At 41.3% G+C, this 27,691-nt stretch overlaps 1 protein-coding gene across 1 annotated transcript in view; it reads right to left on the bottom strand.

The window, feature by feature from the left end:
- Positions 1-26,950, bottom strand: part of LOC134393383 (mucin-5B-like) — a 69,508-nt gene extending 42,558 nt beyond the window's left edge. The window contains exons 1-23 of the mRNA XM_063118410.1: positions 26,878-26,950; positions 25,332-25,403; positions 21,773-22,034; positions 20,717-20,831; positions 16,582-16,672; positions 14,773-14,882; positions 14,190-14,403; positions 13,032-13,157; positions 12,604-12,721; positions 11,677-11,815; positions 10,280-10,390; positions 9,145-9,214; positions 7,632-7,769; positions 7,368-7,532; positions 6,712-6,806; positions 6,238-6,364; positions 4,888-5,143; positions 4,717-4,769; positions 4,110-4,210; positions 3,275-3,426; positions 2,283-2,421; positions 2,065-2,178; positions 475-654 (exon numbers count right to left, since the gene is read on the bottom strand). Coding sequence (XP_062974480.1) covers positions 475-654; positions 2,065-2,178; positions 2,283-2,421; positions 3,275-3,426; positions 4,110-4,210; positions 4,717-4,769; positions 4,888-5,143; positions 6,238-6,364; positions 6,712-6,806; positions 7,368-7,532; positions 7,632-7,769; positions 9,145-9,214; positions 10,280-10,390; positions 11,677-11,815; positions 12,604-12,721; positions 13,032-13,157; positions 14,190-14,403; positions 14,773-14,882; positions 16,582-16,672; positions 20,717-20,831; positions 21,773-22,034; positions 25,332-25,403; positions 26,878-26,950 — 3,021 coding nt within the window. The remainder of the gene's footprint in view (positions 1-474; positions 655-2,064; positions 2,179-2,282; positions 2,422-3,274; positions 3,427-4,109; positions 4,211-4,716; positions 4,770-4,887; positions 5,144-6,237; positions 6,365-6,711; positions 6,807-7,367; positions 7,533-7,631; positions 7,770-9,144; positions 9,215-10,279; positions 10,391-11,676; positions 11,816-12,603; positions 12,722-13,031; positions 13,158-14,189; positions 14,404-14,772; positions 14,883-16,581; positions 16,673-20,716; positions 20,832-21,772; positions 22,035-25,331; positions 25,404-26,877) is intronic.
- Between the last annotated feature and the right edge of the window lie 741 nt (positions 26,951-27,691).

Raw genomic sequence — 27,691 nt, 5'->3', positions numbered from 1 at the left:
AATTTAATTAATAAATTAAATTTTATTAATGTAAAGTACAATCGTATTCCTGTATCCTAAGGATACTTTTTAACCATATGGCTGCCAGGTGGAAGCCACCCGAAGCTGTCTCCCCTGTGGGAGTAATGCCCCCATGGAGTGTGGTCCATTGTACGACAAGCCTCCATGCCATCTACAAACATTCCTGGTGGTGGCTTGCAATTGCAAGAAGACAAATCATATAGTGGAGACCAGGAGTCAGTATATTTGAAATGGCTCCCCTTGTGGAGTAGTTGTTTTGTGAAGACCATTTCAGGTGACTTTCACATGGTGCTTTCGGGCTGTGATCCTAAACACACTTACTAAGGAAGCCATTTCCACTGATACCAATGGGCTTTGCATCCAACTAAGGGGCTTTCAAAATCAAGATGGATAAGAAACAGGTGTACATGTGACACTAGGCAATATAAACCTGGCTTGCATAGAGGGTCTCACCTTGTAATCAGCAGTCAATTTCATAAATATGCTTGTTTTCTTGTCCCATAAGATGATCAGCCCATTGTTGATCTCAATCACCAAATAGATTCCCATGTAGCGAATCCTGAATGGGAGGTCATTTCCATCACCCCTTTTTACCACTTCATGGTGTGCCTCACTGAGTATCAGTTCATAGTTCTGGTTGAACAAAACAAATAATGGAATAAAGAATTAATTTTTTTAAAAAAATGCCTGGAAACTTTTTTTAAAAATCAACAATGAATGGACAAAAATAGGTTTAACTGTACAACTCCCCATTATACTTAGCTAGTTTTATTTATTTATTTAGCTTGACAAAAACCTTGACAAATTTATTTAAGGAATATCATCATCATCATCATCATCATCATCATCATCATCTCTATACCACCCCATAGCCAAAGCTCTCTGGGCAGTTTACATAAGATTAAAACATTAAAAACAATATACAAAATTTAAAAACATAAAAGCATACCACAGACAATATACACAAGAACATACATCTAAAAAAACCCTATAAGCTCATCGCATATTGCTAAACGCCTTGGAAAAGAGAAAAGTCTTGAACTGGTGCCAAAAAAGATAGCAATGTTGGTGCCAGGTGGGCCTTTGTTGGGGAGAATATTCTACAGTTGTGGGGGGGGGGACCATAGCGAAGGCCCTCTCCCTTGTTGCCATCTTCTGAGTCTCCCTATATCAACTGTATATGATTAATCACTTATTCAATAAAAGCAGTAATGTCTACAATTACTGAGATATCTACAATTTAAATGCTAAAATGTTTTTGTTCACAGAGGGAAAACTTACCTATGATGGAAAAATTATAATGGCATGATTCTTCCTGCGTGAAGGATCCGTTATGCCCATGCAGAAATCCCAACACAGTTAAATAGAGCCCTGTTCCTCCCCATCCACAAATACATAAGCCCATGGGTACAAGTGTGCACAGAAACAATACCAGGGACTGGGAAGTCTGCTGCTTCCATATGTGCTCATGTACACTGAGGTGCCCCAGCCTGCTGTCCACTGAGGACAGAAACAAGTGGTCCCGCTGTCCGTGGATACTGCAACAATGTGTGGGGGAAAGGTAGTGCCCAGAATGTAACTTCAATGAGATTTAAATTGTTAGTCTCAAATTTAAAAATAAAAGGCTAGGACCCAAAGGGCAACTTTAGGCAAACCCAAGGAATTGTATGCATCCAATAGGGCTTGGACTTGTCTTTCCCCCCATTTGCACAATATATCCCGGCAGACCTTCTCACATACTGCTTTTGAAACTTCTCTTGCTTTCCCTGAACTTCCTTGGTGTGTTGCTTTCATTTTCAAAAACTGCTTGGCATGGGGAGCGGGGATGTGTTTGTGAGGGGAGCTAATGTTTGAGAATCAAAACCACAAAGCCCCTTGGGTGGACTGAAAGAACTGCATAGATATTTGAGCCCTTAGGAAGAGTTACAAAATACACTTTTCACTGAAGAAGTTGATTATTTTGGCAGGTGTTCTTTGGAACCTAATGTGTTACTTAGAGCATCTCAATTTGCAAAAGCTAAAACCCGATAGCGTTTTACTCACCCCCATGAACACTTTAATAGATTTTGAGCAAGTGGTTCCAGTTGTGCCGCAGGGAATGTTTTCAGTGATGATTCGGAATGTCCCCTGGGTGGAGCTGTTCTGCCCACAGTGATCCTAAGAAGGAGGGGTGGGAGGTGGAAGGAGGGAAGAGGTTATTTCCTTTCCTGGTGGGTACAGGTTATGTCTCCACTGATAATGCCAAGGAAATTGCACAATACCTGGACTAGGGTATATTCACACTTCCCATTGAAAGTGTAACGCTTGTCATCAAAGGTGGTATAATGTCCATCACCATAAACAGCACAGGTACCTAGGCATCTGTCCGTGGTGCATTTCCACATTCTGTTCTTACAAACACTAAAGAAGAAGAAGAAAGAGCAAACATATATCATTTCAGAGTGACCACTCTGTTTGCACAAATATAAGCTGCCATCTAGTCATTTAACACTGGGTGTTTTAGCCCTGTAGAGCCCAGCTAAGAGAAATATGTCTTGAACTGATGATAATGCATGAAGAGGAATGGAAAGGAAGGGCACACAGAAAGACAAAAGCAGAGAAGAGCATAGGAAGCAGCAGTCTTTCATGCAAACTCTGAGAGAAATTAGAAAGGGGGAAATGCCAAGTAATTAACTATCTAGTTCCTTTTATAGGGAATGTGAAATATAGGCCATTCATTAAAAGTTCAGTGTCCTCTACTGTGGAATACCCAAAAGAGAGCCCAGGACCTCTCGCATAAAACTTTCCTGATTTGCTGTGAAATGATAAGGCACTATTTTCTGTCTCCACGCTACTATTATGGATTTTAAAGATGTACTAGATGTGCATTATGTACTTAACATGATGTTTTTATGATGTAAGCAGCTGAGTGTTTATATTTGTTAAGAAAAGTGGGATATAATGTCCGATGTTTGTTTTGGATTTTGTGTAAGCCAGCCTGGGAACTATTTGTTTAAAGAGTGGAATATGCATTTATTAATACAAATAAATAAATAAATAAATAAATAAATAAATACTCTCTATCACATTCACACTATAGGTACCTTAGGGTTGGGATCACCCACTTACATGAAAAAGGGCTATCTGAAATGGTTCTAGGTCTATATGTCAACCTGTTGTTCAACCTGATCGTCTTTTTTCATAATATAGGTTTTCTTTGAAATGTATAAAACGATGGTAAGAAGACACAAACTCTTCTTTAGCAAATGCTTACCAGGTGTTGCAGTCGACTTTGATTTTTTCTCCTGGCTCATAAGTGACATCATTGTGAATACATGGACACTCTTCTTCAGCAATGCAGCCACCTTTACCATCTGAAACTAGCCCATAGGGACACATACAGCCAGAGGTACACTGTGTGCTGTACTGTAAGAGACAAGAAGAATGCATAACTTCAGTAGAGAGAGAATAATTATTGATGATCACAGAATTTGCTTTTGTCTCCTGTTAAAGTAGAAGTGACTTAAACAATTGTGATAATTCAACTGGGGCCCTTTCTACACCTAAGGATTATTCCAGGAAAATGGAGGGATCATCCTTGTCTGCTCCCGGGATCCCCTGTGTGTCATTTTTCCCTGGAAAAAAGGCAGGTGTAGAAACGGCCTGGGTGAAAGCCAGTTCATTTGTTAAACAATGACCTTGTTCAAATGACACGCTAAGCCATGGTGGTTAAGCTTTTTTAGCTAAACATTATGGCTCAGTGTGCCACGTGAACCATTACTTAGCATGTTGTGTGAACCATCCCTAACCATGGGGGCTACATAATCACGGTTTTAACAAGCTCACTAACTATTTGCTGTGAAAGGGTTAGCGGCCTAACCATGGCTTAATGTGTCATCTGAACAGGCCCAATGAAATATCACTCAGTTCAGCAGCTCCAGTGCATATCCAGCAGCTCCAGTTCACGGGAGTGGGGGTCAAGGGGGGTAATGCTCGGAGAGAATGGGTGGCCAAAGGCCAACTAATGAGTTTGCGGCAGAAACAAGGTGCTTTCTCATTTACAGCATAGTCTCTTGGATACTACACAACGTCACATCTCACACACTTACACAGTGCATGTCAAGAGTCTGACAGCTCTTCTGACATTCAGCTCCAATGCTGCCTACAGTGGCATTTGTGCAGTCAAAGTAGACCATAGGGGCAGCGCACACTAGCAGGGAGAGAGAAAAAGCACAGTATATGAGATGAGGGTACAGAAAATGGTTACCACAGAACAGAAGAACAGGGTTGAATTATTTGGACAGGTGTGTGCTGTGGTTTCTGGAACTATGTTAACAATCTGCAATGAAGCCTGTACCCATGTGCATCTTTTAATGAATATAGTCTTCCACCCAACATAATAATTGCATTTCCATTCTATTGTTTTTTTTTAACCATCTATACAATAAAGGCTGCTAATGAAAACATTAAACTCTAGCCTGATCCTACACATCTTTACTCAGAAGTAAGTTCCACTTTCTTCAATGGACCCTAATTCCCAAGTAACTGTGCACAGGATTACAGCCTAAATTTTAAAAACACGTTTTGTAGAGCTGACTTTCTTGTGTACTTAATCTTGAGTGAACTGGTTCATAAAGAACAAAATGGATATTCGGTGTGTGTGTGTGTGTGTGTGTGTGTGTGTGTGTGTTTATATGCATGCAAGATTTTCCTTACCTGGCTTTGAGTCTCCACCACCAATGCAATTCAACTTTCCTTGGTTACAAGTGCTGTGTGAAAGAAAGGGAGATTAGGCTTGGATTTTTAAAATAATAATAATAATAATAATAATAATAATAATAATAATAATAATAATAATAGTTTAGACTGTCACTTAAGTCCTCTTACCATACAACACCAAGGTCATGAAGAACTTCACCAGAAAGTACAGGTGTTCCTTTGTAGTAACAGGGGCACTTGTTAGCAGGCACACATTTTCCAGAATCATCCAAGTAGGTTCCACTTTCACATGTACATCCATCAACTGGGACAAATTTGATATTGCAGGTGACATCAGGTTCACTCAGGGATCGGCAAGTAGTCTGACAGGAACTGATGGTATAGGTATAATTCAGGGATTTGGGGCACGAAGTGGTATATTTGGCTTGATGGAGGAAAGCAAACAAAATGGCATGATTTACTTACAAAACCTCTACACTCTACCTTTTGACCTAAGACCTCCAAGGTAGCTTGCAAACAAGAGCAAAAACAAAGAAGTTAAAACACCAAAGCAAGAACGCAACACAGATTAAGGTACTGATAGCTTATCTGGAACCCAATGCCTGCTGAAACAGAAATGAGGGAGCCAGGCAGGCCTTGCTCAGAAGACTATTTCACAGGTCAGGTGCCATGACTAAAAAGGCCCTGTCTCTAGTGCCCAGCTACCACAGAGCAGGGCCTCAGCTGTTCTGAATCAGGGATGCAGAACCTTAGGCCAAGGGCCCAAATCTGGGGTGGGTGGGTGCTAACCTGACCCTCCAGGGTTCTTCAGAAAGTCATGACTCCTTCCCCTGGATCCACCCTCCAACTCCAACCACTGGTGGTTTTCCAGCTGTTCTGCAGTCACCATCGTCGTCCCCCCTCCCTCCGTCCTCCATTCTAATATGGAGAATTATTTTAGTTTAAAGCTCTGTCATTAAGAGCTTTAACCTAAACTAAACTCTGGCATTTATGGTTTTGTAGAACGACCCGTTTTGCCTTCGCCCCCCTCCCCCCCACGAGAGCTTCTTCAGAATAGAATTAGGGCCCTCGGGCTGAAAGGGGTTTTCCACCCCTGATCTAAATGCAAAGACAGGGGCAGTCCTTCAGATAGTCAAGACTAACACTTGGAGTTGAGCTCAGAAGCAATTAGGCAGCCAATGTAAATGGAAGAGAATCAGTAATGTTTTCCATTCTGGCACTCCAGCTAATAGTGTGGCTGCTGAATTTTGAACCAGTTGAAGATTCTGCATGGTTTTTCAAAGGCATTCCCATTACAAAAAACCAGTATAGATGTAACCAAAGCATGACAGTCCATGACTTGGTTTGCCTTTTTCTAGAAATGGGAGTAGCTGAAGCATTATTGCTAAAATTTGTCTCCTAAAGTCGATTCCTGTGAAGTGCCACTAGAAGAACCCAGGAAGACCTAGAAATTGATGGGATTCACTGGCGGAGAGATTCTTTCATGTGAATCCTGAGGTGGCTGCAAAGAACACTTACAACAGACGTCTGTCCTCCATCCTGGCAGTTCAACCCCTCTGGCTGCACAGGCTCTGACATAGGCAGAGAGGGCGGCACACATGCAATCCTCACTCCTCTCACAGTTGCACGTGTCAAACATGCAGTTCTAGGACAGAGGAAAAGAGTCCTATTAAAACGCATCCCTTCCAAGTCATTTCCCTTTAAGCGTTTCCTCCTCTCAAGTTCTGTCTCGACAGGCCCTGTGCTTGTTGACTCAGCTCCCTTACCCACTTGCCATCTTCATCCTTCCTCGCAACGTCCTCCCCAGACGTTGATTTCTGCTTTTTCTTGTGTGATCTCATCCTGTGTTTCATCCATGGACCCCAAATGGATTACAATATCTGAACGGCACCTTATTGTCCCACCCTTTCAGCATTGTTTCTTTCCTGATAGAAACTCGTAAGGTCCGGCCAACTTTGATGTTTAAATGAGAAGTAATTGCGAGCACAGTACCTTATGATAAGCAGCTGGATTCACGGAGGGGTGGCATTTAGCAAAAGGTCCTTCGGAGTCAGTCAGCAATCCGCACCAGTGATGGGCATATTTTTCTAAAAGGAGAAGAAATTAATCCATATCACTTTGGGGATTTCTCTACGTACAACTGGCAGCTTTTAGAGCAGCTTGTGTCTCTGACTGCAATTTGTACGTAATGGCATAACAATTCTTGCATTACTCACTGGAGTATTTGCTAAAGCCATGGATTGAGAAAGGAATTAATTAATTCTTGAATATATGCATGCTATGGATCCACAAAGACAGTTATGCACACACAGACACACAACTCCACATCAAGTTGGCAGTTTATGAATGAATTGCAAAACTTAGAGAATACATCTAAAAAAAAAGAGTTAGGCGTGATTAAAGTCCTCTTATTTCCATGGGCTTAAGCACACTTACCCCCTTTTTAAATTGTGGACACAGGATCTTGGTTCACAAAGCTTCACAGTTATTTATTTCCCCCGATTTTCCTTTATTAATATTTTGTTTTCAGTTAGGTTTAAAAAACAACAATTCTATCCTTTTTTCACCATGAGCTAAGCAGGAGAAATATAGAATGATAGTTTTAAATAATTTGTGTGTTTAGCTTCTAATTTCCAATATATGCCTACCATTTTCAATGCTCAGTGTGCAAGGGTCCTCAAAACTATGTTTGATGTTGGGACAGGAAGCCTGAGTTTTCCAGGTGTTCGCAAATGCAGATGCTGATCCTTCCACCACTCCACTTATGGCTTTGAAGTCATCTGTCTGGCGGCTGTCAAAGTTTCCACAGAGACCTTTCAAAGAAACCCAAAGAGTTTGAATTGCTCAGGAAATCACTTTGGCTCCAGACATGTCAGTTTTTTGTTTTTTGTTCAAAAATACACATTTCTTACCACAGGTCCTCTCTTTGAAAGATGGATCCAGGTTGATATATACTTGCATCAAAGGGGTGAGCTGGATCTCTAGCTGAAGGCCAAAGTTTGTTGCAATAATGATGAAGAAAGTCGAAGGCCTGAAGATGGTTACATTAGCTATGGATAAAAATATATATACCATTCTTATGAGATGCATAGCTACAGATGCCATCAATTCTTAAGGAAGGAAAAACCAAATTTTGTGCAGCACATAGGAAAAACAAAATTTCTGTGCACCAAATTCATACAAGCACATAGACATGTTGAGAATGTGGGTCAGGTGGAGATGTGCAGGGCTTGCAACAAGCTAGAACAGTTTTATTTATTTATTTATTACATCTTTATACCGCCCAATAGCCGAAGCTCTCTGGGCGGTTCACAAAAATTAAAATCATGAAGAGCATAAAACAACCAACAATCTAAAAATACAAATACAAAATACAAGTTGTATGATTACTTTCAGCATGTACCAAAAGTACAACCCAATCAAACCCATATCTTTAGTAGAGAGTCCCATAAATAGAGTGCAGCCATGGAAAGAACTTTATATCTGGTGGCCACTGACCTAACCTAAGGGCACCTGGCTTCCCAAAAGTATCTCAAGTGGTGGGAAGGTTCATATGGAGAGGGCAGTCCTTCAGGCACTCTGGTTGCAGATTTAGGGTCATGTGGGTAATTTGCAGCCTTCATTCAGACCTCAGCCACCCTCGGTGCTGCCCTTGGAGCCACGCCCACTTTCCCACACCACCCAGCTGATCATCTATCGTGGGGGGGAAGGGGGAGGGAACAGATTTCTGGGCCAAAGTAGTGATCTTGATCAGGATTACTGAGAAGATAGGGACTTCAACTCCCCCATCCCATCCCTAAGTGGATCACACTCCTCCCAGCCTGCCAAACCGTTGTTTAGCAAGTTGTGAGGAGTGTGATCTCTCCCTGCTAGAGCAAAGAAAGGCCTGTCCTTCTCCACCCAAGAAGGGAGAGCCTTTGAAAGCCAGGATCACATTTAAACTTGCCCATTCCTGCATGCTGAGATATGAGTGGATTGAAGAGTATCTGTGTGTAGGACCTTATAGTAAACACCAGCAGTTTGTCCTGTTCCTGTAATCACACTGGGAAATACTGATAATCAAGTGAAGTACAAGTGAAATAATCTCATTGGGGCAAACCCTGGTTAACAACATGGCCACCCTAATCTGAACCAGTCAAAGTTTTCAAAGAGTTTTCAAAGGCAACCTTACAGTAACTGCAGCTGGATGTTATTAAAGCACAGATAGCCATTATAGAATCCTTTCTTTTCAGTAAGGTATCCTCATCTACACTAGACCCAACTTTCTTTTCCCAGAAGAGGCAGTTGAATTGACAAAGTAAACAGTAACCATTCCAGGTCTGGTTAGATTGTGGGAAAACAAGCCATTCTGCTGCACTCATCTCGAAGATTTCCAAAACTTTTGAGGCTGCGCCAGCAGCCAGGAGTTACTGATATGCAACATACCTGCTGAGATCGGCAGCTGTGTGTAGATCCAGTTAAAAAATACATCACCATTCGGCTTGACCACAATGTTCTGGTGAGAAAGAGCAAAAGAGAAATAGTGCGATGACAAATTACAGAATGATGAGATCGCCATTTAGGTCCTAAACAATCCACTTTGACAATGTTTGTTTTTATGATTTAAAATTTCAGGTGGTTATTTCCCTCTCCCACCTTTTCTCTTTCCTTGTTTCGCAGACTCTTCCAACCATTCAAAACCTGTTTTGTGGTTAACTCTAACTGAGCTCTGGCAGAAGCTAGGTCATCTTGTTGTTCGTGGACATGCAGCCTTTTCTGAGGCGGTTGTGGCTAGGTGTTGCCTCTTTCTCTTTACACAAGGGGCAAGGGAAGGAATACTGCTAGGTCTCATCATGGAGACATGGCCTTTGATAAACCTATTATTCTTAGGCAATCCTTGCAGTGACAATTTCTCATCAAAGTGCATATTAGAATATCTCACATGTCAAGCAAACACTGAATATCACTAATCCAATCACCTGGGGAAATCCAAAATATAAAACAGTTCTACCCAGCATATTTCACCCAGAAAAATAATCCTCACTGCAGGATAATGTATACCAGTATTTAACCATATGGCTAAGAATTTCAAACTCTAGCAAACTCCCTAAACATTGCTATCAAAAAAGAGTAGTGTAAGTAACTGCCCTATGGTTTTAACCGATCCCAAAGAGTTAAAGTATTTAAAAGTTTCCCTCCTACTCTGTGCCTCTTCAAATCTCATGTATTCTTTTACAATAAAAGAGTCACTTGCTTTCTGATTTTTCAACCCCCATGTTGTTATTATTTTGTTATATTGGTGAAACAATCTTGTATATTTTTCATTCTCCCCCCCCCATCACTTCTCCTGAGGACCAATTGGCCCCAATGCTGTTTTAGTAAAACCTTTGAAATTAAAAAATAGCAATTAAAATGGAGAACTATTAATCTTTCTTCCCCCCTCCCCACTACTTCATACCTTCAAGAGATTTTTAGTTAGGTGAAAAAGTGCAATACTAAAGTATCAAGGGTCCATTCAGCTCCATTAAGAATTAACATTCAGGGTCTTACGATGTATCCTCTACCCATTTGGGGTACTTACAGTCTGTTCTCCATTGATGCTAAGGGCTATCATCTTTAAGCATGTCTCAGTCTCAGTTAGGCCACATCTGCGGAGTTCTCCAAGAACAGTAAATGAGTTGTCTTCACAAACCTAGGAAAAACAACAACAGTTTTTATCTACACACAGACTTAATGCAAAAGAACCTAGAATTTATGATTGTGCTGAGAAATTATTGTAGATATACAGTCTAAACTTCCTTAAATTCAGAAATATTTTGGACTTAGCATGAACTTCTTATAGAGGCTGTTTTAACTATGGACACTGATTCTGGGGGTGGGAGGGGTGTTATGGAGAAAGGGAGCATTTTGGATCAGAGTTATAAGGAACAGGCCGTTGTACTTCTGCCTTTGAAGATATTGACTGGGTCAGGCTTCTTTAAAATAAGCAAGGACAGATTTCTGGTTCTTTCAAGGCATCCTCAAAAGGCATCATTTTGAAGTTTGGCTTTTACGTAACACAACTTAATTTTGTTTTCATTATCAAATCATCTCAACTGACAAGGGCATTACAGGGAGGGTTCCTTATTCTCCTTTAAAAGTGCTCCGTGGAGTGTTTAATTTAAAACAGGGAAGAATGTCTGTCATGCAATTCTCCTGGGAGCAGGAATTTGTTCTGTGAATTTCCCCAGCAGTGTCTCTTCTGCGCCTGTGTCTCTACAAATCTTCAAGAAGGCTATGTTACCACTACATGCAGGGCTGGCCAAGGCATTTTCCTGCCTGAGGCAAGGGGCATGATGGTGCCCCCTCTTCCATGTACAAAAGCTGCATGGACTGACAGTTGAACCCTATTTCAAAACTGGTGACAGAATAGTATCCTCTTGAGTATAGCAGGCTATCTTAGGGGCTCAGAACAGGCTCTGTCCTCTCCACAGCAACCATTCCAGCAGGCTGTCCTGAGGGAGATGAGAGGGGGAAGTGGGGCTGTTCCACCAGCCCTGCTGAAGACCACCCCTATGAAGGTTCCTTCTCCATCAACTGTGACAAAAAGTACCAGCTCTGGGAGCCATTGTGGCTGAGGAGCAGAATAAAAACACTTTAAGTAAATAAAATCTTGATGCTGCTCCACACCTGTCAGCAACTGCTGCCTGAGGTAGTTGCTTCACTTTGCCTCATGGTGGGGCCGGCCCTGGCTACATCAGAAACTAGGGGGTGCCATGATGCAGAAACAATAACAATGTGAAATGGACTGAAAACTTAGAAACAGGAACTAGATAAACCATGTAATATGATATCCAAAGCTAGGGATTTATTTCAAGAACAATGACTCTGGTTTTATAATCCCAAAAATAAAAGGAGTGCGTGTGTGACATAGGGTTTTAGTAATGGTAAATCTTAGTAATGGTAAATTTTAGTAATGGTAAATCTTAGGTGACTTGCCTTAGAAAGAACGTAAGTACAGTCTCCATAGACATTATAACGTTTTTCATCATAAGTGGAGATGTGTGATCCACCCTCTACTGAGCAAATGCCAGGACATGGGAAATGTGTGCAGGTCCACTGAGCTCCAGTGCAGGAACTAGAAGAAAGAGAATTCAAATAAGGATATATATATATATATATATATATATATATATATATATAGTATCTCCACTAACATTAGTTTGTATTATTTTGCAACAGTCCCAAAGTATAGGTATAGATACTGGGTTCTGCTGAAAGGTTCAACATTTCATAATTTGAAAGCTAAGGAAGGGACCATAGTTCAGTGATATAACTTGCACACAGAAGATCCTAGTTAAATTCTTAGAATCTGTGATTAAAAGAATAAGGTCTCAGGAGACATAAAAGATCTTTGAGGTCAAGCAACATATTATGTTAATTACATGTTTTTATTATTTATTTATTACATTTATATCCCACCCTTTTTCCACCTTAAGGAACCCAAGGAGGTGTACATAATCCTCCTCTCCATTTTATCCTCACAATAAACCTCCCTCTACCTCTGTTCCCAACACCCGCCCCCCCATACACAAATGTGGGAGTTAAAAAAGATGCCTTCTCACATGGGAGAGAAATTTGTGGCGCAAACTGGGGGGAAAGTTTAATCTTCCTCTCCTGCTGTGCTGTGCTCCCAATCTGCCTACACATGCATAGGATTGCATCCTAAGTGGGAGTGCGGCCACTAGATCAGAGACTAAGATCAGAATCTGTCATAAATATAGACAGATTTAGTGGGCTCCTATTAAAAACTTTGGGAATCACTAATTTTAATAACATCACAGCACTTTTTAATGTTGAAATCACAGCTGAAGCCTTGATTCCTGCAGGAAGTATTGGTGCCTCTTATCAAAGGATGTAAATTACCAGGAACTGCAGCGGTCTGTGTAAGTTGTCCCTGGAGCATATGTTTTGCCGTTGTAAATGCAGGAGCACGTCTCAAGGGGCATGCAGCCAGAGCCATTGATGTCATCATATACAGTTCCTAAAGGAATAAATAAATAAGTTTTGTAATGAATATCCAATACATGCCAAAAGATAGGTGGTTACATGAAAAGCTCAGAGATGGGACAAGAGTTGCAGATGTTGGAAAATATGCACAGCTGCCTGAAGATAGAAGCAAATTGAACTGTCTGATTTTTTAAAAAGGCCGGGGGGGGGGGCTTTCTGCAGGAGATTTCCTTGCTTGCCTGCTGCATCCCAGACACTTACTTTTGATCAGGTTTGTGAAGTGCTTCAGCCAGCACAATCTTTTAAACACCTCCAGATGGGATCAGATGAAGATGGAAGCTTACCTGGGGGGCAGAAGCAGCCATCTACACAGTGTTCTTCACAGAGATGAGATCTTTCAGAATTGGTACAAGTGTTCGCACAGGGTGAACCACATTCTTCGTACTGCATGCCGAAGGAGCATGGGATTACTGAAAGTAAGGATATTAATTCAAATTCAGTTCCCTTTTTTATGCACACATGATAGTCTGCTGCTTCTTTTTAAAGGCCTTATAGCAAATCCATGTTAAATGGTGAAGTACTATTACCTGCCTCCTATCTCACATAATACTTTTGGTAATGCAACCCCAAATGGCATCTGCCACCTTTAACCACATGCTATTAATGATGAATGTTTTGAATGAAGTCTATTACAATTCCTCAAAACCCTTCCATTATGCTAAAGTGGGCCTGCACAACATGTGACCCATGAGGCATGCGTTATGTTTTGCCATGTGCTTGATGTTGCACCCTATTAATGCAAGTCATTAATGATGAGCTTTATCACACCAGCATTATACTGTGCAATCACTGCGAATTGCATGCAAAGGACTCCGAAGTTTTCCAGTTTATAATCTGCTTTTATTGTGAAGTACTCCCATGTATCCTGCTTTAATTGTGCTATAAAAGCAAAAAGCCATATTTTGATAATAGTTTTCAAGTGTATCATCCGAGCGGCCACTGGGGCACAGGAGCAGGATTTGAAGAAAAATTAAACAAATGCTTACATCTGTGTAAGCTTTAAAGATAGACATCAAAATTGACACAGTAATAGATATTAAGGAGAGTTTTAAGCATACCAAATTTGAATCAGATTGTGTCATCTGTTGATTTTTTATGTTTTTTTTACATTTCCCCCCTTAAACCCACTTCCTGGTATGCAAAGGTAGCAACAACAACACCGACAGCTTAGCACTGTAGGGATAATTCGAGGGAAACAGGTATGTGGCATGAAGCTAGATGATAAACGGGACAGATATCTATGAAATACAATGTCAGTTTTCCACATCCAGGTGCCGATCTTTTAATTGATAATTTTACAGCCTTGCAACTTCGCACCTCACTCTACTCTTGGGAGTACCTTCTAATTCCCAACAACTGTACCAAGCGTCTTGCTGAAGTCAAGACTGATTACAAAACGCTAAATTCTCTCCTGCCATTGGCTAGCTATGGTTTACACTTACAGCACAGGTCCGCTGTTCTCCAGTTCTGAGGTTGTCCACCAGCGTGAGCGCACTGCCGGGAGTATTCCGCAAAAGTGTTACAGAGGCAGGAGAATGTTTCGAGTGGGTCGCAGAGGCACAAGTCTTGTTTACATGCCTCAATGTAGTCATTTACCCCTACTACAGCATGACAGTCTGAGAATGCAGAACCAGTCAGTACGTTCTGGCAAATATCCTAGCAGGAAAAGCAAACAATTTGATTAAGCCAACACATTCTACGAGTTCAAGAAGACCTATTTTTTAGTGCTGATAAATTAATTGCGTTCTGTGACACTGATCTCATTAGTGTACCTGGCACTTTACCCGTGGTAAATATCTGGTGGCACTTTACAAAGTGACAGCAGCAGCAGCAGCAGCAGCAAGTCAGATCCTTGCCATAGGGAGCTTATAATATAAACTTCAGCCTTGGGGGGCAACAAGGGGGAGAGGGCAGCAAAAGGTCCCTCCCCTCGCTATTACATCCAACAACTTTTCCTTAGGAGTCTAGCATCACTTCAGAAATAAAACTAACACAAAGTCCAAGAACAAGCAAAGAAATGCTTACATTTACAGTAGTGCAGTTTCTCTCAAAGGTCGCTGCAGGATCCTCACATTCTTCTGTTGGTCCATTTAGTTTCTGCATATTCCCAAACTGCAAGGCAGTTATGGGAGCATCTGTAATAAATAAAACCATGCCATAAGGAGATGTATAGAGAGCCTGAAAGCTGGAGAGCCGCTGCTAGCTAGGGATGTGGAGGAATCTGTTTGGGGGGGGGGGGGTCGAGCTCAACAGGGTTTTGCCAGCTAGCACCACCCCACCCCAGACTCTGGCTTAGTCAAACACAAGTTGGTTTGACTCACCATGAGAGAAGTCAGGCCAACTCGTGCATTTTTTGGGTGTGTGTGTGCAAATCGCAATTTCCACAAAATCACAGACTGATTTGGACAGAATCACAGCTGTAAATACTGCAATTCATGCAAAATTGTGGCCGTAAATGGTCTGATTTGCACAAATTTCCCAGGTTTTGAGAATTATCATGTGGTTCAACTTGCAAATGGAAGCTGAGCCAGGTACATCACTGGGATCCATCAGGCCCCAAAAGGGCTGGATTTTCCCATGATGGACAACTCTACTGCTAGCAAGTATAGACAATACTGGACAAAACGGACCAATGGTCTGACTCAGTATAAGGCAGTTTCCTATGTTTCTATGATATGACATGGAGATCTGAGGAGCTTTAATATAAGCAATACTTCTCCACATTAAATGTGAGGTCATATGTGAAATGGATAAGGTGCAGGGCACTTCATCTGATCTCGTAGAGTTACCATCAGTCATATTAGAGGGGCACCCAACCTTTTTGAGCCAGTGGGCACATTAGAAATTTTGTGTCCGTGTTGTGGGTTCTCTCCCAAAATGGCTGCCATGATGGGCATAGCCAGTCTCAAAACACTCACTTCCCAGAAGGCAAAACAAATTGACCCAGAATCAAAGTAGAAGGTAGAGCTCCAAAATACAAAACCACTCTTTTGAATCCAGTTTTCTGCTTCAGCACCTATTTCACAAAAGGCAAACTAATAATGCTCAGAGACAAGTAGTTGGTTCAAGCCAGAGATGGGGTCTGTGTCCCAAACAACAAATCACATATTTACCCCTCCATAGTGTTTCTCAGAATGCAAATTGGTGATGCACAAACACTAATACAGTTTTTAAAAGCCAGGCAAAACACACACACACACAGCACAAGGAAAATGCCCCCTTACTCCCCATTACCCTTTCTAGTCCCCCTGAACACTCCCACCCCTCAACTTACCTTTTTCTGTTTTCCAGATGACAGTGCTTGCTTCCAAACAAAGTGCTGGGCTGTAGCCAGCCACCATTTTATTTTCTAAGAATGCATCAGGAGCCCATTATATTTGGAAACAAAGATGGCACTAGAGGCTTATGCTTCACTTTGCAGCATGCCAACTGCCCAGTTAAAACACTTTTTATGTTGTTTCATTTTTGAAAAATTGAACTCCTCCCCACAAAAGTTGAGTGGGAGAGGGGGGCAGGGAAGGAGCCTTGCAGGTGCCAAAGGAGGTGTGTATAGGCACACTGATGTCCAGATGCACCACATTGGGGACTGCACAGTACTGGGCAAGATGAGCCATAGATCTGGCACAGTATACATAATGCGAACATCATCGTTCAGATTTTGGAAAACTATCTATTTTAATGAGCATAAAAAATGAAATCAATCTAACATTTAAGTAGGCAGTGGGCAAAGTTTAAAAAAGTGAAGTATGACACACAGCATTTCACAGCACTCAGTGTATGACAATGCATACACTGTAGATACCTAAATTTAATAAGAGCGGTTTTGATACTTACTGTTTGAAAGGAATTCATTGTAAGTGGGAATGCCATTAAAATCTCCACAAAGCCCACAGGTCTGATTGGCATATTTTTTATCCAGTTCCAGCTGAAATTAAATAGGAGAAAGTTGATAAAAGTTGATAGACTGACTCTCCACAGTATATATTGAAAATCCAAGACAGCAGCTGCATTAGATACACCAAAATAGTTTCCATCAATGCTGCATTTCAACAATCTAATTCAAACTTAGTGGATAGAAAATTGGGGTTTCATTTGTGAGTCATAGGCTGTACGCTATTCATAATAACCTCATTTTCCATGCCTCATAATATTCATAACAGAAGCAGCCCCCTCTCCTAGCATGCTTTCTATTCTTGGAAAGAGGCAACCCCTCCCCCCAAATCTACAGGGAAGGTTAAAGCCTATAAAAGTCAAATTTTACTAGAAAATGGAGAGAACAAGTGGCACCTCCTGCCAAGATGTGAATATGTTAAATATATAATCCAAATGTATTTTCATCTTTTAAAATAGAGATCACATGTCAAGTGGAAACACAGTTTGGTAGCTTTCTTCAATTTACTCTGTACAGCACCATGTACATTGATGGTGCTATATAAATAAATAAATTAATAATAATAATAATAATAATAATAATAATAATAATAATAATAATAATATACCCACTACAAATAAGATATCTATGAGAAGTAAGAACTTCATTGGGATAGAGCATGCTAGAGATGCATGATTGCATACATGCACCCAATAACACACATAAACATTCTATGTTTTCATGCCCAGTCTGAGGATGTTAAATTAGAAGCAGTTACATAGGCTCATACAGAGTGTATGCAGAGTGAAACAGCACGCAGAAGGTGAGTTTGCAGAAGAACGTGCTGCAAATCCCCTAAGAAACTGCAGGATGGTATAATATGAGGCGGAGGGATGTCAATGGACATATTTGGAATTTTGAAAGTGTGACATGGGTGTTCTCACAAAATGACCACCATAGGAGTGGGATTTGACCATTCATAAAATGGTTGTCATGGTGAGCATGGCTGGTCACAAACCACTCATTTCCATGAAGGCAACCTGATGAAATTAAAAGAAAATTAACTTGTCCAGGAATCTAAGTACAAGGCAGAGGTGGGTTCTGAGCCTCAAAACACAAAACCACTCCTATGAATACATCAGTATACTGATGATACTCAGCTCTACTTCTCCTTGTCATCAGAGTCAGCTGGGGTGGTGAAGGTGCAGGATCAGTGCCTGGAGGCTGTAATGAGTTGGGTGAGGGCTAATAAACTGAAGCTGAACCCTGATAAGATGGAAGCTCTGTGGACTGGTGGTTCCCGAGTCTGGGAATTGGGTAAGTGACCTATTCTGGATGGGGCTGCACTCCCTCTGAAGGAGCAGGTGTGTAGCTTGGGAGTACTCCTAGATCCATCCTTGTCACTGAAAGCCCAAGTGGACTCTGTGGCCCTGAGTACTCGGGGCCAGCTTCAGCTGATCCACCAGCTATGGCCTTTCCTGGACATGGACAAGCTAGCCACAGTAGGCCATGCACTGGTAACTTCCTGATTAGACTACTGAAATGCACTCTATGTGGGGATGCCCATAAAGACAATTTGGAAGTTTCAGCTAGTGCAAAATGTAGCAGCTAGACTGCTCACTGGAAGATAGTAACACTGGTCTTAAAAGAAATGGCTTTCTCTGTTGTGGCATCCCGGCTGTGGAATACCCTCCCCTTGGAGATCCGACTAGTGCCAACACTGGCTTCATTTCAGCACCAAGTTAAAACATGGCTTTTTATCAAAGCTCCATGATCACACATAGATTTAATTGTTTTTATTGCTTTTTTAAAAATTCTACTGGTTTTGTTATGAATTTAATACATTTTTAGCTGTGTAAATTATTTATGTTTACATTGTTCCGATTTTATCTGTATGCTGTGCTGAGATCCCAGCGATATAGGGCAGGATACACATGTTTTAATAAAATAAAATAAATAATAAAACCCCAAATAAAAATCATGCTGAAGGTTGCAGGGTGACCATATGGAAAAGAGGACAGGGCTCCTGTATCTTTAACAGTTGCATAGAAAATGGAATTTCAGCGGATGTCATTTGTATGCATGAAGCACCTGGTGAAATTCCCTCTGCATCACAGCAGTTAAAGTTGCAGGAGCACTGCCCTCTTTTGTATCTGGTCACTATGAATCTGTTAAATATACAGGAGCCCTGTCCTCCTTTTCATATGGTCACCCTCCTGGATGGCAGTACTTCACTTTGCAGCGTGCCAGTCTCCCAGTTAAAAAAACATATTTTTTAATTTTAAAAAAGCTTAAGAAATAAAACAAAAATCAGAACGGGCAGGGATCCTTGGAGGTACCAAGAGAGATCTCTGTGGGCACATTGGTACCTACGGGAACTACACTTGGGATTCCAGTTTAACACTTCATTTGTGCTTTCTCTTTTGGGTGATATCATATATATATATATATATATATATACACACACACACACACACACACACACACACACACACACACACACCGTGGTATCCTTCTGGAACGCCTGAGGGGTTTGGGAATCAGGGGCACTGTGCTGCAGTGGTTCTTGTCCTACCTCTCAGGTAGGTGATGCTTGGGGATAGTTGCTCCTCAAAAAAGGAGCTGTTGTATGGCATACCACAAGGTGCCATTCTATCCCCAACGTTGTTCAACACCTACATGAAACCGCTGGGAGAGATCATCCGGAGGCATGGGGCGGAGTGCTATCAGTATGCTGATGACACCCAAATATATTTCTCTATGCCTTCGATAACAGCATCAGCTAAGGATAGTGTGCCTCTTCTGAATGAATGCTTGGAGGAGGTAGTGGGCTGGATGAGGAAAAACAAACTGAAGCTGAATCCAGACAAGGCAGAGGTGCTTGCTGTCAAGGGCTCTGACCTAGGTTTGGAGGTGTGTCAACCGGTTCTGGATGGGGCTACACTCCCTCTGAAAGACTGTGTTCACAGTTTGGGGGTGCTCCTGGATCCATCGCTCCAAATGACAGCCCAGATAAACGCGACGGCCAGGAGTGCCTACTATGAGTCTCGGCTGATACGCCAGCTGCACCCCTTCCTAGAGTCAGAAGACCTAAAGACGGTTGTGCACGCGTTGGTAACCAAAAGGCTTGACTTCTGCAATGCAATCTACATAGGGCTACCATTGTACCTAGTTCGGAAACTTCAACTAGTTCAAAATATGGCAGCCAGGTTGGTCACCGGTACATCTAGGGGTGAGCATATTACCCCAACATTAAAATCACTCCACTGGCTGCCGATTAGTTTCCGGGCAAAGTACAAAGTGTTGGTCATTACCTTTAAAGCCCTAAATGGTTTGGGTCCAGGTTACCTGCGGGATCGCCTTCTCCCATTCAGTCCGCCCCGCACACTCAGGTCCTCTGGGGAGAACTTACTTCAGTCAGCCAAGACTAGGCTGACATCAGTATCCCAGAGGACCTTTTCTTCTGTCGCCCCTGGATTATGGAATGGCCTGCCAGAGGAGATTCTTAATATTAACTCCCTCTGTGATTTTAAGGCAGCTTTGAAGACTAGCCTTTTCCGGCAGGCCTACCCAGATTAATGTAAAATCAAGAATTTTAAATGTGTGTTGATTCCTGCACTAATGTTGTTCCCCGCCTCGATCCAAAGGGAGAGGCAGGTAAGAAATTATTATTATTATTATTATTATTATTATTATTATTATTATTATTATTATTATTATTATCAAACTCAAGTGCTTAGTTATTATGACTATGTAGCCAAAATAGGACTACTAAGAAACAAAAGCATGTTTGGGGGACCCTAAGGCTTGCAAGATTGATGATGATGATGATGATGATGATGATGATGATGTTTTTTGGGGGGAAACTATGGGGAGAAAAACCCAAAATGGTCCAGTGAGGACTGAGCATGCTCAACAACCATAGAATGCTGAGTGTCGGTTGAGAGGGATGTGGGGATAGAAATCCAGAAGAGAATTGAATGGAGTATCCTGAAAAACAGCACAACTTGCTGGTTGGAACACTGAGCAGGACCATTCCATACTGCAACATTTTGTTGTAGTCCCACATATCAATTCTTTACATCATCTAGCACTTACCATTAAGCTGTCTTTTTCATTCCACATTAAGGTTAGGACCAACTTAACAGTGACTTTAATGTAGACAGTAAATTTCTCGATACTGAATCCAGATCCGGTGTAAGGCAGCTCAACCCTGATGAGAAAGCATCGGAAATACTGAGTCCCATCCATGTCATGGTAATGTTACCTTTCTTTAAGCAATGAGAAGTTCCAGGGGTGCAGCACCTACCCAGGTTTGATTTCCTTTGGAAGGAAGCCACTGGAGGCTTATTGGTGTTTGGTAACATTTGTATTTATTTAGAATACAAATGGAGGCCCAGCTTAAACACTCCAACAACCCCTACCCCCCCCCAAAAAAACTCTACAGCTCCTTCATCAGACCTCTATGGCAACCTTCCCAATGTGGGTCCCTCCAGATATTTTGAACTTTAACCCCCATCAGACCCAGTCTAGAAGGGTTGGATGCAAGTATGAGGTCCCATCTCACAAACCTTCTGAGATCACCTCTGGACTGCACACATTTTACACACATGCCCCCTCTCTGATAGTGTAAAAACAATGGTGAAGCAGAACCTGGGCTCTCAAGGATGCAGTGCCGACACTTTTTTTTTATTAGCAGAGACACTTATATCATCTGCCATTCTCATCTGAATTCCCTGTTCCTTCTGAGATGAGCTCCAATTCTCAAGTAAATGATTCCCCTCTATATATACAACCCTGTTGTAATACAAAGCTTGGAACTGAATAGGCCATTAGACCCATTAGCTTTACAAAAGATCTACTCCTGGGGGAAATAAACAACAACAACTAGAACTGGTTTGTTGATATGGATCAACACAGCTGCCGGGATTTTTGGACTCTCCTTGGAGGTGTGTCTATAGGGATTGTCATGATTAATACCTGCACTTTGAAATTTATCACTACACTTCTGGTCTTTGGCCATCTTTGTCTCACTTTCTTTCTTGAATGTTTAAAGCACTTGAAGAGCAATATAAAATACAAAGTGTTTGGTGTGAATTCAGGATTTGCACTTGCACAGCATTAAACGTTCAGCATGCTGGATTATGTTGTTACCTTGCACCATTCACCACAACTTTATTCTCTTCCAATACAATATCCACTCCATCCATCCGCATGGTGACATAGCTGATAGTGGCAGGATTTCCTACTCCTGAGCGCCTCATCTGGATGTTGAAGTCCTCAAAGGCAGCATTGCAATGGGAGGCAAAGACATAGTTGCAGGTCCCAGGGAAATTATAGATGTCCCCATCAAAAGTCTTGAAATGGAAGTGGCCCCATGTGCTACACACTTGCCCATTGTGAGCTGAGTTGAAGGCTGTGAATTCACAAGAGGTTGTAAAGGTATATGAAAATTGTTGTTGCCGAGGTCTTGATTTTTATTTATTTATAATGATTTTTAGGCCACCTTTAAGTGTAGAACCCTCTCAATTGGTGTACAAGATAAAAACAATACAAAAAATGTAAATACAAATAGAAAGGCAATAAATGAATTCAATAAAATGCTATAAACTCAGATAACACCAATAAAACCTGCAGCCCACAGATTATGAAAAGGCCAGTGAAAACAAGTGGGTCTTCAGAGACTTCCTGAAGACCTGCAAGAAAGGGACCTGAAAAACCCCTAATGAATGCTGATTCCAGTGGTGCAGAGCCATCAAAGAAAAGGTCCTCTCGCTCGTATTCACCAGCTAACCGCCCTTGGCAGCTATCCAATGAGAAGAGTCTTGGCTGATGACCTCAGAGTCTGTGCAGGCTGGTATGGGAGAAGGCAGCCCAAGTGACTTGGGTCCAAACCATTTAAGATTTTAAAGGTTAAAACCAGCACCAGAAATTGGACCCGGAAATACGCTAGCAAGCACTATTAAGGTCATTTCATATTCCTGTTTCCACAGTAGTATTATTTGCAAATAGCCTATTAAAATGGTTTTTGCTTCCTCCTGGCTTTTGCCCTGGCTATCCTCCTCCATGTGTTTAACTCAGAAGCAGTCCATGGGTACCAGCTTTTACCTAAGCCAAGCTGACGGGACAGGGTGGGATGGTGTGGGGCGGGGCAGGGGGGGGAGAAGAGAAGGACCCATGATCCCTCAAGTAATTTCCTTGCTCCTCTGCATTAACTGGAGTCCAGCCCATCTTAGTATTACTGAGCATGCTCAACTGCAGTGGAACATGCTCAGTAGTGGTAACAGAAGCCCTGTGCCCTTTTATTGTCCACAACTGTAACTAGATTTCACTTCACTGTAGAAAATGTAAACAAGGTGAGTTTAAATTAGGGGATGCATTATTTAACACCCAAGGAAAACTCAAACCTGGGAAGGATCAAAATTGCAATCCTATTTAGGGTGGGAGGAGGGGTGGGGGTGGGGAATGACAGTGGTACAAAAGACCTCTAGAGCTGGAAAGAATACATGCTCAGTCTCTCTCCTTGTAGTCATTGCTCTGACCTTGCCAATCCTTGCTGTCATAAAGAACACACATAATGAGCAAATGAAGGTAGGTGCTTATAATGGGGACATTATGAACAGAAAACAATTCGTTTTGATTTCAATTATCTCTTTGCTCTAAAGAGGACATTCCCCAGATATCCTCCAAACAACTAGGAAGTATCAGCCGTATCCCTTTATTTCTACCTTTTTTTCAGGGTTGGATAGATATCTGGAGACACATCCCTAGTTCTGAAAATAGCATATTAGCTTTATTTGCAATTTTGTCCACTACATGCAGGATCTTTCTAGGTTGCAGACAACTGAGGTCAGATTTACACCAAGCAGGATATGACACTTTGAAAATGTTTTGAAAACTGTATATGGAGTGTGTCCTGGGCCCCAACAATTGTCCTACTGTTATAAACTGTTTTAAAGCAGCAGTGTAGATCCTGCCTGAAAGTATAGGAAATACAAGGACGTGTGGGGTAGAACTTGTGAATTTCTCTGAGGGAAAATTTATTTTGGATCTCAATCAGTTCCTGAGAGCCTCACTATGGGAACAATACTGTACCCCCAAAATAAAATAAAATAAAAATGCCAATATCACAATGTCCTTATGTAAATCTGTGGCACAACTACACTTGGAATACTGTGAATTCTGGACACTGTACCGAAAAAAGGATATAGCAGAGCTGGAAAGGTGCAGAAAAGGGCAACCAAAATGGTCAATTTCTGGAGGGGTAGCCCTGTTAGTCTGTAGCAGCAAAAACAACAGTCTTGTGGCACATTAAAGACAAACAAATGTATTTATCCTTGTCTAAGCAGGGCTGGAGACCCCCTCCCTCTCCTATGAGCAAAGTTTACAATGTTTAGGGCTTTTAGCTTAAAAATGATAGTGGTGGATAAAATTATGCATAGTGTGGAGAAAGAAGATATGGAGGGGGTTTTCTTTCTCTCATAATACTGGAACCTGGGTTCATCCCATGAACTTAAACGGTGGGAGATTCAAGACAGATAAAAGTACTTCCACATGGTGCATAGCTAAACTATGGAATTCACTAACATAAGATGCAGTGATGGCCGTCAATTTGGATGGCATTAAAAGCGGATTAGACAAATTTGTGGCGGATAAGGCTAGCAAGGGCTTCTAATTATGGTGGCTATGTATATTATCTCTAGAATCAGAGGCAGCAAGCTTACGTATACCAGTCATTGGGTGCTTTTGCATTCATGTCCCGGTTGGCCACTGTACAAATAGAATGCTGGACTAACGAGAGCTTCATCTTGACGACGGCACTTTTGCACCGCAAGCCCCCAAACCCCCGCTTTTGCGCTTTTCTCCAGGCTAAATGCCCAGTTCTTTCAGTCTCCTCATAGGGCTTTGTTTCCAGTCCCCTGATCATCCTTGTTGCCCTCCTCTGAACACACTCCAGCTTGTCTGCATCCTTCTTGAAGTGTGGTGCCCAGAACTAGACGCAATACTCAAGATGAGGCCTAAGCAGTGCCAAATAGAAGGGAACCAGTACCTTGTGCGATTTTGAAGCTATACTTCTATTAATGCAGCCCAACATAGCATTTGCTTTTTTTGCAGCCACATCACACTGTTGGGTCATATTCAGCTTGTGATCTACAACAATCCAAGATCCTTCTCGTTTGTAGTAGTGCTGAGCCAAGTATTCCCCATCTTGTAACTGTGCCTTTGGTTTCTATTTCCTAAATGTAGAACTTGGCATTTATCCCTATTAAATTTCATTCTGTTGTTTCCAGCCTATCTGTCTTCCAGGGTATTAGCTATACTCTGCCTCTTCAAAAAAATGTTTGCAGAAGCTTAAGAATAAAAATAATAGTAAATAGAAACTAAACCAATGAACAACAAAGAAAGTAAAAAACCAAGAAGAAGACTAAAGCAGCATAGCATCAAATAAAACAGTTTAGGTAAAATTCCAGATCTGAAAAGAGCCACAATAAAATACACTGAATTAAAATCCCTGAGCAAATAAAACAATTTTACTGGGCATCAAACATTCATAAGAATTTTACTGGGCATCAGGCAGACCAAGTGAGGGAGCTTTTACTTATCTGTAGATTCATTTGCCCGTCTATTCATCTGTTTTATAATTTTATTCATTTTGCTACTCTACAAACATATCTGATCAATACAAGGGAATAACTGACAATTCCTAACTTACATGTTATAACTGGTGTTGTCGTCAGTGGTGGGATAATGGTTACCTTTCCAGATATTTCTTCTGTGCTAGAAACTATAAATAAAAGACACACACAAAAATAGGCATTATTTGTGTGTAATGTGTGTGTGTGTATCAAGTAATGCTTTTTTAAAGTATTGGTGATCCCCAAAGCCTTTATAGGAGCATCTTACCCAAAATGCGTAGGATTGTAGGAATAACTGAGAAGGTTGATGAAACATGTTGGGACCCCTCTTGACATTGCTAATTTAATGAAATTGTAAATATGTCTTTCCTTTCTGTTTCTATCCTAAATGAACAAACATTTTGATTGGGCATAATCCAGCCAAAATTAAGAATTTTATAATTCTGTTGATTTTAATGGGAAGTGCACATTTAAGCTCTCCCACTGAAATCAATGATACTTAAAAAGAAGTGCTTACATTGGAGGGCATATCTTCCTTCTTAAAAAGACACATTAGTTTTATATTGCTTTAAGTGTTATCATTATTTTCCCCTACGCATCCTGGGAATTGTAGTTTGGTAGCATGCTGAGAAACCTGTGATAGAGATTCTTACCCCCTTCACCCCTTACCGAGCTACAGCTTGCATGATTTAGGGTGCAATCCTATGCATGTTTGACAGAAGAAACTCCTAAAACTCCCAGCATTCACCAGCCAACCATGCTGGGGACTGTAGCCCTTTTTTCTGTCTAAACATGCATAGGATCGAACCCTTATGCAGTGTAACTGTGGCTTAATCTACACCAAGCAAGATATTTCACTATGAAAGCAGTATGAAAGTGGTACATAAAAGGCAAGAGCCACACCAAGCAGGATATAGTGGTATGAAAGCAATTTATGGTATGTGTCAATGGGCCCCAACAGTTGTCAGTGCACTTCAATACCACTACAAAGCAGTAAAGCGGTTCCTACCTTTTATGGTAGAGTTTGAGTTGGATGTGGGAGCTACTTCACATAAAAATTACATGTACAGAGACAGCAAAATTTACACTTCAGATACACCTATGTGAACTGGGCAACAGAGGGGTAATGAGGTAATATTTGTATTCTACTCCATATCTAGACAGATTCTGGAACGGTGAACTTAATAGATGTACTACTATGTAAGTTTTAAAAACTTGAGAAGACATTGGAATGATTTAGCATTTCCAACAGACTTCTAAAAGTGACACATTTTATAGTATATATTGCAAACACATTATTTTTTAAAAGAAGCTTATAGTTATATTGAAATGACAACTTTTCAAGGAGAGGAACAATTATGCTTTTCTATTCAATCTGCAAAGTTGTCAACTTCCAGAAGTCACTAAATGATTTTGGCTTCAGGCAGTACAAAATTAAAATACCTCCATCAGTGCAGAAACATTAAATATTTAGCTGAAACAGTATTAAAAGGGAGGGGAAAAACTAATTGAAATTCAAACATTTGTGTGGTTTACACAATAGAATACTTTTGAAAGTGAATTAAGATATCTAATTGCATTGCCTTTTTAAAAATCTGAAATGGAAAGCAAAGGAGTTTTTACCTTTTTGTTGGATACTGCAGATCGTTAACATTAGCGCCCATAACGGCACCCTCAGCCCACTACCAAACTCCATCTTGAATGGAGTTTGGTGCAAAGGTACTCGGCCAGGTTCTGGCCAGAAGGACTAGCTCACCTGTACTCTCAGAGCCTTATATAGCATGAGATTTTGGCTATTTTCCCAGCTTGTTTGACAGGGTCTAACAAGGTGGGGCTGTGAGGATCTTAGCAGATGCAGAGGTAAATAGCGGATGCTCTTCCAGTTCCTTGGTGACTAGCCAAGCATGTTTGCCTTTGGGGAGGTGTATTATTTTTTGTCAAGGTTCCTTCTCATAAAGGCAATAAGAAATGAATAGCAAAAAGGTAAGGTTTCTTCCCCAGCAAAAGCCATTGAAGATCCTGGAAAAAAAAATGGTCAAGGATCTTTTGAGCCTGTATGTGGTTTTGTGAATGACAGGCAGGTCACTGTTTTGGATTCTGGTTACAGTTAAGTGATGCCCATTTCATATGGCCAAAACTTCTCTTTCCTTGTTAGTTCTAAGAAGGAATGGAAGCTTTTCACATATAAGAAACCACTATAATTTGAGAAGTTCTATTGTGCTTCTGCGTAAATCCTCTGTTAGAAGCTAATAGCAAGAAGAAACCCAGCAGTGCAGAATAACAACATTCCTAGGGCCGGCCCTACTGTCAGGTAAAGTGAGGTGACTGCCTCAAGTGGAGGATTTTGGGGGGGCAGAGTGGGCAGGGCTTCCCAGCTATTGAGAGCCAGTGTAGTGTCCTGGTTAGAGTGTTGAAGTGGAACCTGGGAAATCCATGT

This window comes from Elgaria multicarinata, chromosome 2 (assembly GCF_023053635.1).
Source record: "Elgaria multicarinata webbii isolate HBS135686 ecotype San Diego chromosome 2, rElgMul1.1.pri, whole genome shotgun sequence".
Taxonomy (NCBI): Eukaryota; Metazoa; Chordata; class Lepidosauria; order Squamata; family Anguidae; genus Elgaria; species Elgaria multicarinata.
Note: the sequence above shows the minus strand (reverse complement) of the source record. Positions and strands in the feature narration are given on the sequence as shown.